We start from the raw sequence: 12,472 nt of genomic DNA, 5'->3' as shown, positions 1-12,472 counted from the left end.
ACCTCTGCTGAATCCTGACCCTGTGTTTCCATTCCTCAGGCCTATGGAGGGCAGCAGACAGAAACGAAAAATTATTTTGGTGAATGTTAATAAACTTCCCAATTTTGGCTGGAATATTTCTTCAGCTGACATAAAGCATTCTCTAGCATCCATCAATAAAAATGCAACTCCAGTAAGAGAAAATATAATTGATCCATTTTCCACTAAATCTGAATACCTAATCTTGGGGCCTTAATTTTCTAGGGCAATTGCTCTTAGAGCTTCACAGCTCTTAGGAGATGAGCTGATAATAAAGGTAGTTGTCCTGGATTGTGTTTCTTAAATGATCACCCCTGCAGCTGGGTGAACAATAAACTGTAACCTTGTATTTATTTCACTACGTGTGTGTGGGCTTATATGTAGGAATAGCTCTTAGAAGTAGGATTGCTGGGTCACAGGGCAAGCACATTTGTAATTTTGATAGATATTGGGAAATTTCTATCCAGCCTCCGCAGCCACCAGCCATGTTTGAGAGGCCTGTTTCTTTACAGCCTCACCAACATGAAAAATGAAGCTTTGGGGAAGTGGAAATTTTTGTCATGGGTCAGAAGCCCCCATATCAAGTTGGCAGTGTTACATCCTTCTAGACCCTCTCGGGGAGGACCTATTCCCTTGCCCTTGCACCTTCATTCCATGGCTTGTCACCCCATCCTTCACCTTCAAATTCATCAACATAGCATCTTCCAGTCTCTCCTTCTCACCTTTTCTGACTCAGACCTTGCTCCCTCCCTCTTAAGTCCTTTTGAGTACATTAAGCCTACATAGTTAGTCTGGTATAATTCCCCCCATCTCAAAATTCTGAACTTAATTATAACTTCAAAGTCCCTTTTGCCATGTAAAGTAACATTCTAGGTTACTCTAACCTAGATTGTTACATAACCTAGATTACTCTATCCAGCAAAGCTATCATTTTGAATGGGAGGGCAGATAAAGTGCTTCCCAGACCAGGTAAAGCTAAAGGAATTTATCACCACTAAGCCATTATTACAGGAAATGTTAAAGGGTCTTATTTAAGAAAAAGATGAAGATCAAAACTGTGATCATTAAAAAGTCAACAAATTCACAGCTATCAACAACTGAATCTAAAAAACAAAAATAAACTAAGCAAACAACTAGAACAGGAACAGAATCATAGATATGGAGATCATTTGGAGGGTTATCAGCAGGGAGGGGGAAGGGGAGAATGGGGAAAAGGGTACAGGGATTAAGAAACAGAATTGATAGGTACAAAATAGACGGGGATGTTAAGAATAGTATAGGAAATGGAGAAGCCATGGGTTATGTGCACAATCCATGGACATGAACTAAGGGTGGGGGGTTGCTGGAGGAAAAGGGGGTACTGGGCAGAGGGGGGCAAAGGGGGAAATATTGGGACAACTGTAATAGCATAATCAATAAAATATACTTAAAAAGAAAAAAAGAAATAAAGTATTTTGGTTAATTAACCCTTTTCAATAGATTATAGTTAAAGGTTTCAAAGAAACACCATAAAATGAGCATTGGTTTTTATATTTACTTCATCACTCTTGTCCTCAGAGAGTTCCCTGTATAGAGCAGAGCTGTCCAATAGGCTAGCTGCTAGCTCCTGTACCTGCTGAGTAACTGAAATGTGCTAGTGATGTGCTGTAAGTATCAAATACACACAGATTTTGAAAACTTACTATAAGAAATAGAAAATATCTCATTCACAGTTTTACATTGATTTTATGTAGAAATAATAATTTGGACATACAGGGATAGATAAAATATGGCACTAAGATTAATTTTGCCTTTTTCCATTTTTTTAAATGTATCTCCTAGCAAGTTTAAATTGCATACATGGCTTATATTATACTTTTATTGGACATTACTGGTTTATAGTCAGTGTGTGTATACAGATACTACAATGATTTTCATAATTTAAAAAAGATGAAATTAAATAAACTACAGTTATATCCTCCCTTACGACCTTCTTTCTTCTTGTGGGAATAAAGTTTGGTGAGTGATCCAGTCATACTCCATTATAACTCCATGGGTTGCCTCCTCTCTGATTTTTCTATTTAATCTTTTACAAAAGAATGCAGTTCCTTCATTATACCTTTGACATTTTCATTTAAGTTAAAGACAACAAGATTCTTCTATTTTAGAATATTAGCACTTAAGACGTGTTGTGGATAAGACAGGGAGTTAGAGATCCAAGTTTCTGATTTTGCTTTATTCTATAAATATATTTTAATACAAATTCCCTAGCCGAAAATAAAATTTGCTTTAGCATTTTTTAAAAAAAATTTCCCCCCTTACCCTAAAAAATGGCAGTTCTGACCCCTTAGTTCTCTTTAGGTAGGTTCAGCATTTCTTAGTCCTGTCTTGTTACAATAGCCTAAGTGTTTTTGAATAGTGTATATTTTAGTTCTTATTCAAAAAAACAAATTACTCATGATGCCTTTTTTGTTCTTGACTTTTATCGCGTTTTTTAGGAAAATTATATCACAAATGACATTGGAATATCGACTTGGAAGGAGCAGACTTTTCTCTCCCATGGTGCCTTATTAGCAAAGAGCTGCCAAGCTGCAATGGAATTAGCGAAGCATGGTGCTGAGGTTCAGGATATGGCATTTCAGTATGGGAAGCACATGGCCATGAGTCATAAGGTATTTGGACACCCTTTGTCCTTTTCAGTATTTAAATAGCTAAAATGATGCATAAGAAACCTTTGGCCATTTAATAAGCTTTTATGTCTCAAAAAAAATGTTTATTGCGTGTTTAAAATCTATAGACAGTGGTTGTTATATAAACAGTATGATAGGTGAATACTGTGTAATTTTGATAGAAGACTACAGCGTACTTTAACCGTATTTGTGATGTTTGTCTTTTCTTACCACCTAAAAGGGTTCTTGAAAGAACTCTTGCAGTCATTAAATAACATGTGATGTTGCCATTTATAGAGGGAAAGAATATTTTAATTTTTGTTACAGTTCCCTTACAGTTCATCATATAAAACAAATTGTGAAAAGTTAATAAAATTTGGAAATATACTGAATGAAATTGAAAGCTTTAATTCTAATAACTGATTATTTTGAATGGGCATCATAAAATATAAAATATCCCAAGATTAGCTGTTGTATTATTGCCTCTCTGCATATGTAACTGTAAAATTCCATTATATATGTATGTATGTATGTGTATGTGTGTGTGTATATGTATACACACACCTTAGGTGTTACCTTAGTAACTCAGAGGGGGAAATATATACATACATATGTAATATCTCCAGATGATTTTTTTTACATATTAAATCTTAGGTTAGTTTCTCAAGCAACTACATTTATTAAATCTTGTTGTAAATCCTTATCTTGAATTTAAAATAAAGCCTTCTGCCAAATAAAAAAGGAATGTGTTAGGGGAAAATGATTTTTAAAAATTTTAAAGATTATTATTAATTATATAAACTGTTTTCATTCCTTAAGCTTCATTTTTCACTATATTACCTAGTACTTTCTGTATATGACTTAAACATACTAGTGTATATACATTTCCTGATTTAACTCTTTTGACTACATCTTCTATTCTAGATAAATTCTGATCTCCAGCCTTTTATTAAAGAAAAGACCAGTGACTCCACAACTTTTAACCTGAACTCAGCTCCTGTAGTCTTACATCAGGAGTTTCTTGGAAGAGATTTGTGGATTAAGCAGATTGGAGAGGTAAACGAAATTACTCCTATTTTAGGTACCAATAGCATTAGTTGATTTTAGAGCATAATTTGTATGTTATGATAATCTAAGACGTCAGCCATATACATCAGCCATATATGAGCTTATTCATGTAAGAGGTAAAAGTCTTACTTTATAACCTATATTTTAAAAGATAAAATGTTAGTTAAAAGTTAGAAACTGCGAACTTCCAGTCAAGGTAGAGGCATAAGTAGACACACTTTGCCTCCCCAACCATGGAATAATTACAACCAGATCTCAAAACTAATAACACCCAGAACCATCAGAAAATCGAGCTGTATGGAAGTCCAACAACCAAGGATTTAAAGAAGACACATTCATCCAGACAGGTAGGAGGGGCGGAGTCATGGACATGGGTGGAGAGGTGGTGTGGCATGGAAAGGCAGCAGTGACAGCAGACCAGACAAGAGGGACACCTTTGGAACAAGCAATCTGAGCCCCAGGCCAAACCACACAGCCCAGAGTTCCAGCACTGGGAAGATAGATCCTCATTACCTCTGGCTGTAAAAGCCAGCAGAGGTTGGAGCGGTGGAAGAAACTGTCGGATTTTTGCCACTTAAAGGACCAGCACAGTCTTAAAATGTATGCACATCCACCCATTCTGGGATTCAACGTGAGGGCAGCAGCTGCAAGGACGCCAGTCATACACAGGAAGGGGGTGAACTGACTGGAAATGGAGCAAACCACCAGAAGCCATGCAGCGGCCTTGTGTCCCCTTGGAGCCCTCCCCACACAGCCACAAAGCAGTGAAGCAGTTCCCTCACCCTGGCAATTACCTAAGGCTCCGCCTCACACAATTTACAGGTTCTTTTTCTACATAGGCCACACTACTAAGACAGGGAGTAAAAGCAGCTCTACCTAACACACAAACACAAACACAGGGAGGCTGCCAAATTGAGGAGATGAAGAAAAATGGCCCAAATGAAAGACTAGAACAAAACCTGAGAAAAATAACTAAGCAAAACTGAGATAGCCAATCTATCAGATGCAGAGTTCAAAACACTGGTTATCAGGATGCTCAGAGAACTCCTTGAGTATGGGGCGGTGGGGAGGAAGAAATGAAGGTCTCACTAAGTGAAATAAAGAATAAACCATGGGAAACCAATAGAGAAGGGAAGGAAGCTGGGAATCAAATCAATGATTTGTAACATAAGGAAAAGATACACATTTAACCAGAACAAAAAGAAGAAACAAGAATTCAAAAAAACGAAGATGGGCTGAGAAACCTTGGCTCCAAATGTGCCAACATCTTTCTAAATCATAGGGATGCCAGAAGGAAAAGAGGAAGAGCAAGAAATTAAAAACTTATTTGAAAAAATAATGAAAGAAAACTTCCCTAATTTGGTGAAGGAAATAGACATACAAGTCCAGGAAGTACAGAGAGTCCCAAACAATTTGGACCCAAAGAGGAACACATCAAGACACATCATAATTAAAATGCCAAAGGTTAAAGATAAAGAGAGAATCTTAGAAGCAGCAAGAGAATAGCAGAGTTACCTACTAAGGAGTTCCCATAAGACTCAGCAGATATCTCAAAAGAAACTTTGGAGGCAAGAAGGAACTGGCAAGAAGACTTCAAAGTGATAAAAAGTAAGAACCTACAACCTAAATTACTCTATCCAGCAAAGCTATCATTTAGAATGGAAGGACAGATAAAGTGCTTCCTGGACAAGGTAAAGCTAAAGGATTCATCATCACCAAATCATTATATGAAATGTTAAAGGGACTTATTTAATGAAAAGATGATCAAAACCATAAAAAAACAACAAATTCACAATTATCAACAACTGAATCTAAAAAATAGAAAAAGCTAAGCAAACAATCAGAAGAGGAACAAAATCATAGATATGGATATCATTTGGAGGATTATCATCTGGAAGGGGAAAAGGGGAGAATGGGATAATGGTGCAGGGATTAAGAAGCAAAATTGGTGGGAACAAAATAGACAGGGGGAAGTTAAGAACAGCATAGGAAAGGGAGAAGCCAGAGAACTTACATACATGACCTGCGGACATGAACTAAGGGGGAGGGATTGCTAGTGGGAAATGGGGTACCAGAAGGAGAGGGGCAAAGGGGAAAATAATTGGGACAACTGTAATAGCATCATCAATAAAATATACTTTAAAGAAAGTTAGAAACTGCAGTACTGTGTTTTGTTATTATATCAGTTTTTAGAATACTGCAACACTAATCTAGTGCCTGTGGTGCATACTGATTAACTCATGACTTTTTTTTCCTAACGGCTTTCAAAAATTGGGCTTGGTAATAGCACCACCCTGTAACTCATGGCAATTTCCCATCTGTAGACTCTAGCACAAGCTGCAGAATTCCAGGAGGTCCGTCTATCAGCTCATTGGGTTATATTTTAAAACAAACTTGGACTCTGAAAGATCTGAGGCATTATCATAGCAGGGGAGAAAAGCATGTTAAATGGGAGGGGTAAAGGGGCTTAAAGTGGCTATATTTCCCACTTTTGGAGGCAGGAGGCAGTTGTTGGTGACGAGAGGAAACTTTGGAATTTTGTTTAATCCAGAAACTCTGGTACAACAGTTCTTGTCCTTTTACCCAAAGCTTCATGGAATTTGTTTAGCTTCATGCTTCTGATTCATTGAATTGATCAGAGACTGACATGGGGATCCAGGCACAGCTGAGGGTGGAGGCAGCCACAGTACTTAAGGCAGGGAGATCCCAAGTGATAATCTGCATTCAGAAAGATAAGATTTTTGCTCTTCTACCCCATCTCCCTTATTGGCTCTCAAAATGCTGTCAGTCATCTTAAAATTCTTCATATTCGCCAGGTAGAAAACAACAGGATTCCTTTCTGGGGAAACTGTCAAACTCAGGCAAAAAGACCTACAAATGGGGATGGCTGAAGCTCCCCCAGTAAACAGACCTTATTCTTGACCAGCTGTCCAGCAGTGAGGCCCCCCAGTTGGCAAGCCTCAAAGGAACCAAGTGCAGTACAACAGGTACTAGAGGACCACTGGGCATTTGGGTAGAGCCTCTGCCATAAAAAAATGGGTCAAAAGCAAACTGATAAAAAGAGAGAACTTAGAAGAAGCAGAGACAGAACCAAAAAAAAAAAAAGACATTTTTCAAAAGTACCATAATCAGTATACTCAGGGAGGTAAGATATTAAATCCATGAAATAAGAGCAGATGATAATATTTTAAAAAGGACAATCCAATAATTATAAATCAGAATTATAAAATGTAAAAATATGAAAACAGTTTTTTTGAGTGGAAGATATAAATGAGAAAAATATCCCAGGAATTTGTATGAAATATAATAGAAAAGATAAGAAAATTATAAGACCAATTCCAAAGATCCTGTAACTATTATGAATCCCAGAAAGAGAATACCAAAATGCAGGTGAAAAAATTAACAAAGAATTTTTTAAAAGAAAAAAAATTCTAAGAATTAAAGGACCTGAGTCTCCATATTGAAATGGTGCCCTAAACAATGAATTTTAAAAGACCCACACGAAGCCCTGGTCAGCGTGGCTCAGTTGGTTGGGCACTGTCCTACAAAATGAAAGGTCACTGGTTTGATTCCAGGTCAAGGCACATGCCTGGGTTGCAGGTTTGGTCCCCAGTCAGGACACATACAGAACGCAGCTGATCGATATTTCTCTCTCACATCAATATTTCACTCCCCCTTCTTCTCCCACCCCTTCCCTCCTAAGTAGAAAAAAACAACAACAACCAAAAAAACACCCTCACCAAACCGTGTCATTATCAAATTTTGAAACAATGGGGATAAAGAAGAGATCTTAATACTTACAGAAAGAAAAAGAAAAGCCTACCTGCAAAGGATCAAGAATCGGAATAGCCTTACTAGTGACACTGAACATTTCAAGACAATGTAATTTACTTCAGCATTTCAAGAGAAAATTGTTTCCAACTTAGAATTTTATGCCAGACATGTTGTCAAGTGTATGTTAAATAAGGCAATTTAAAACAGATAAACAAGGTCTCGGAAAACTTACCTTCCAAGCATCTTTTTTCAAAGAGCAAGTGAAATATTCTTTCAAGGCAAGAGAGTAACCAAGAAAAAGAAAGAAATGGAATTTAGGAACCAGGAGATCAGACATAGGTATGAGGCAATGTGATTTCCTAGGACAATATGAAGGGAAGAACAATAAACTACAACAGTATTACCAACGATCAGAGCCCTTACCATGTGCCAAGAACTGTTCTAATGAGAAACCTGGGGCACAGAGACATTAACTGCCTTGTACGCAGCTAGCACATGGTAGAGCCAGGATTCAAACCCAGGCAGTCTCTCTCTGGGGTCCACGTCCTTAAGTAATATGCTATACTGTTTCTCATCCAAGCAAGTCCTAGACAAGTGGCTACACTTCCAGTCTAGGTTGGGGCAAGAGGACAGAGATCTCCAGGAGAACTATCTCCAAGGGGGAAAACAAATGGTACTGATGATGATCACCCATATTCTTGACCATATTGAGAATTTAGGGACAAATTAATGATAGGCACATAGAAAAATGAGTGTTCCTATCACCATTACTGCAAAACAAATTGCCTGAAAGCTTAGCTGCTTCAAATCATCATCTTATTATGTTCATGGATTCTGTGGGTCAGGAATTTGGACCGTGCACAGAGGGGATGACTGCTCCATGATTTCTGGAGCCTCAGCTGGAAAGACCCAGTGGCTGGAAGTGACTCAGTAATGCTGGCGCCTGGAATCATTTGGAGGCTGCGCTCACACCTGGCACCTGGATTGAGATTCCAAGAAAACCAGGCTGCTGACCAACCAGAGTGCTCACACATGGCCCCTCCATTGAGTTGGCTTTCTCACAGCATGGCAGCATCAGAGTAGTCAGACTTCTTAGTTGCCGGATCAGAACTCCAAGCACAAGTGTTCCAGCCAACAAAAGATACTGCATCATGTCTTATGACCAGCCTTTCCAGTCAAATAGTCATTTCGATGGTCTCCTATCACATCAAGGGTAGGGCCTGCAACCTCATCTGTCAATGGGAAGACTTCCCAAGAATTTGCGACCCATATTTTAAAACAGCCACACTAAACATACAGGATAAAATGAGGCAGTTATTAGCTATAGTGAACAAATTTGAATGTATAGGAAAGGAAATGTAATAAGTACTCTACATGGCCTAGAAAATAACATTCATATAGTATAAAATGAAAATACCAAATAATAATTTAAACCAAAAAAATGTAATCAATGCTAGGAGACTAGGAAAAAAAAGGATGTGTTTTGGTCAGGTAAGAAATGTAATTATTTCTTTCATGGTAGGATCAACAGATAATATCTAAAATTTAATAATCAAGGAAGAACAATATTTGAAGATTAACAGCAGAAGAAATAGTTAAAAAGTGGGACATGGAATAGACAATCTAGAGAGTGCTAGGGTGTTTTGTTCGAAGTCTTGTAATATTTGAGTTTTTAAATAATATACATATATTTGGTTTTATTTTAAAACTTTTAGTTTAAAATTTTATATACTTTACTGCAGTAGTTTTGCTTCTAGTCATTTACACCAAGAAAAATATCAGAGATGTGTGCAAAGACCTACATATTAAAATGTGTAGCAAAATACTAATTCTAAAAGGAAGAAAATGAAAATTGTTTCATTTCAATATAGGAAAAGATTAAATGAAGTATTGTACAATGAAACATCACATAACCATTGACTATTGTATTACTAAGGTGTATTTGTGTGTTTTTCGACAGCTGAACTGAAAATACATATACAGATGGTGTTAATAAGTCTAATTGGGTTATATTAGAATACATTGCAGATTTACATTTTGGTTGAAAAGCTACAGCTACAAACTCTCTCTACCAACTATTCGCATGTATACGTATACATATAAGAACAGCATGGATATCAATTTTAAAGAAGCTTCACAGAAAAAGGACATATTTAACTCTCGGTTTCTTTGCAAGCATACTATGTTGTAAGCATAGACAACATGAGAATCCAGGATTTCCTAAACAGCTGGTGAAATATTTCCAAATCATTATCCCCAACTTGATTTAAAGTCAAAGGGATATCCTTTCCAGATCATCTATGTGTAGCCACTGACTTCAGGTCCTTATATCTACATATCTGAGTCATAAACGGGGTCACTGATGAAAAGAAAATGAATTCATCTGAAGCAAATAAATATTAGTTTCTGTCGTGCATGTAGCAACATTTTTCAGATTAAAGAGTCCTAATGAGTTTATTTTCATCATCTAAGTGATACTATTCCTGTTTATATAAAGCTTTATAAGATAATGATCTTGCTCTGTGAATGAGTGAGGAGACATAATTTTCTTCTTTTTAGTACATTTTATTGATCATTCTATTACAGTTGTCCCATTTTTTTCCTCCCCTTTATCCCCCTTTGCCCTGTACCACCCCTCCCTCCAGCATTCCCCCGACCCCTGCACAGTTCATGTCCATGAGTTGTGCATATACGTTCTTTGGCTTCTCCACTTCCCATACTGTTCTTAACCTCTCCCTGTCTATTTTCTACCTACCATTTATGCTCCTTATTCCCTGTACTTTTTCCTCCATTCTCCCCCTTCCACTTCCTGCAGATAATCTTCCATGTGATCTCCATTTCTGTGATTCTGTTCCTGTTCTAGTTGTTTGCTTAGTTTGTTTTTGGTTGGTTTTTGGTTTTTTTTTTAGGTTCAGTTGTTGATATTTGTGAGTTTGTTGTCATTTTACTGTTCACACTTTTGATCTTCTTTTTCTTTGGTAAGTCCCTTTAACATTTCATTTAATAAGGATTTGGTGATGATAAACTCCTTTAACTTTACCTTATCTCGGAAGCACTTAACCTTCCCTTCCATTCTAAATGATGGCTTTGCTGGATAGAGTAATCTTGGATATTGTTCCTTGTCTTTCATGGGAAAATATGCAGGGAATGAACAGTGAAGGGAAGGAAACGAGGACTCAAATCAGTAATTTGGAACAGAAGGAAGAAATAAACATTCCACTGGAACAGAATGAAGAAACAAGAATTCAGAAAAATTAGGAGAGGCTTAGGAACCTCTGGGACAACTATAAGTGTTCCAACATCTGAATCATATGGGTACCACAAGGAGAAAAGGAAGAACAAGAAATTGAAAACATATTTGAAAAAATAATGAAGGAAAATTTCCCCAATCTGGTGAATGAAATAGACATAGAAGTCCAGGAAGCTCAGAGTCCCAAAGAAACTGGACCCAAGAAGGAACACACCAAGACACATCATAATTAGATTACATTATGATTATTGTAATCATAATTAAAAGATTAAAAATAAGGAGAGAATCTTAAAAGCAGCAAGAGAAGGGGAGAGAGTGACTTACAAAGGAGTTCCCATAAGACTATCAGCTGATTTCTTAAAAGAACCCTTACAGGCAAGAAGAGGCTGGAAAGAAGTATTCAAAGTCATGAAAGAAGACACGATTTTCATAACACTTGAGAGAGACATTCCATCCTAAATCTTAAGGAGGTGCCTTATTAAACCTGAAATCGGTTCTTTCTAGTGCTCTTTTTCCAATTTTTCATGAAATTAACCTCCAGTGCATTTTGGTAATCCTTTCCTCCCACAGGTTTTGAATTTTATTGCAAGACCCTTAAGGATAATAGTGAATTCACCTTTGAATTACCCACAGTACCTGGCATAGTGACTTACTTGGAGTAGTCACTCAATTAATATTTGTCAAAAAGTATGTGTGCTGTGGTCTTCGAAGGGTGAGCTATATTTAATGGCAGCCCTGTTTTGTTAAATAGAAAGAGCTGAGCTGGTGTAGTAGAAATGGCCCATAGAGGACCAGGGTTAGGACAACCTGGAATCTAGTTTGGGCTCTGCTTGTGTCTGTATAACCTTAATCACATCCTTTCACATTTTTTTTCAATTATATTTCTATAAAATGATGGCATTTGAACTAGATTATTTCTGACATCCCTTTCAGCTCTTAAAAAAATATAAGAAATAGTTCTCTTAGGCAAAAGATGCAGCATAAGAAAAATATTTATCTCTATTAGAAGCTTAAGACTAGTTTTGACACTGAGAAATAGAAAAGTCTTGTTCCCAATGATAGAAGTCACCTATGATTTTTTTATTATCACATATGAAATTACTTCCCCACTCTGTTCAGACAGGTTTGTGTCCTATCTAGTCTTTTGATTTCCTGCTTGGGGAAAGTGAGAATTAATGGCTAGACAAAGAAGGGAGGAGGAGATGACATGCCCTTAGTTTCCCTTCAAAATCATCGTGAAGCCAGAAAGAAGAGCACCTCTGAAACTTTTCATATCAAGCCCTGCTACCTCCTCTCCAACTCCCTCTTTCCCACCAAAATCGTGAGATTAGATTGTCCTCTTCCAGCACACCCATAGGCACATACACACATACCCCCCACTCCTTTTCACAAGAGGCAGTTTAGGGCACCAGGCCAGACCTGAAGCAGCTAAAAAATATTTGTTGAGCAATGTCTCCATACTAAATTCTACAGATTTCTCCCTACCTTAATTTTAAATTTAAATTTGTAGCTGCTGGAAAATAATGATCTGGTAAAAATACTGATAGTGAATGGGCGATTCACCCTAGGGAGGTGAAGTCATTACTCAGTTATCATTTTGATTCCTAATAAAAGAAAGTAGAATCTTTCGGAGAACCACAGAGCTCTGACTCTCTCAGGGAGTCCAGAGGCTATTGCAGGTCAGCAGCTTTATTTTTAATGATCCTTCTAGCTT

At 37.2% G+C, this 12,472-nt stretch overlaps 1 protein-coding gene across 2 annotated transcripts in view; it reads left to right on the top strand.

The window, feature by feature from the left end:
- PDSS2 (decaprenyl diphosphate synthase subunit 2) overlaps nucleotides 1–12,472 on the top strand; it is a 249,313-nt gene that overhangs the window by 190,729 nt on the left and 46,112 nt on the right. For both annotated transcript variants that reach the window (XM_054569790.1, XM_054569788.1), the window contains exons 5-6: nucleotides 2,496–2,669; nucleotides 3,591–3,722. In XM_054569790.1, the coding sequence (XP_054425765.1) occupies nucleotides 2,496–2,669; nucleotides 3,591–3,722 (306 nt within the window). The remainder of the gene's footprint in view (nucleotides 1–2,495; nucleotides 2,670–3,590; nucleotides 3,723–12,472) is intronic.

The sequence above is a fragment of the Pteronotus mesoamericanus genome, unplaced genomic scaffold (genome assembly GCF_021234165.1).
Source record: "Pteronotus mesoamericanus isolate MK-2021 breed Mesoamerican mustached bat unplaced genomic scaffold, CSHL_Meso_final contig_20, whole genome shotgun sequence".
In the NCBI taxonomy this organism is placed as follows: Eukaryota; Metazoa; Chordata; class Mammalia; order Chiroptera; family Mormoopidae; genus Pteronotus; species Pteronotus mesoamericanus.
This window is presented reverse-complemented; position numbering and strand designations above follow the sequence as displayed.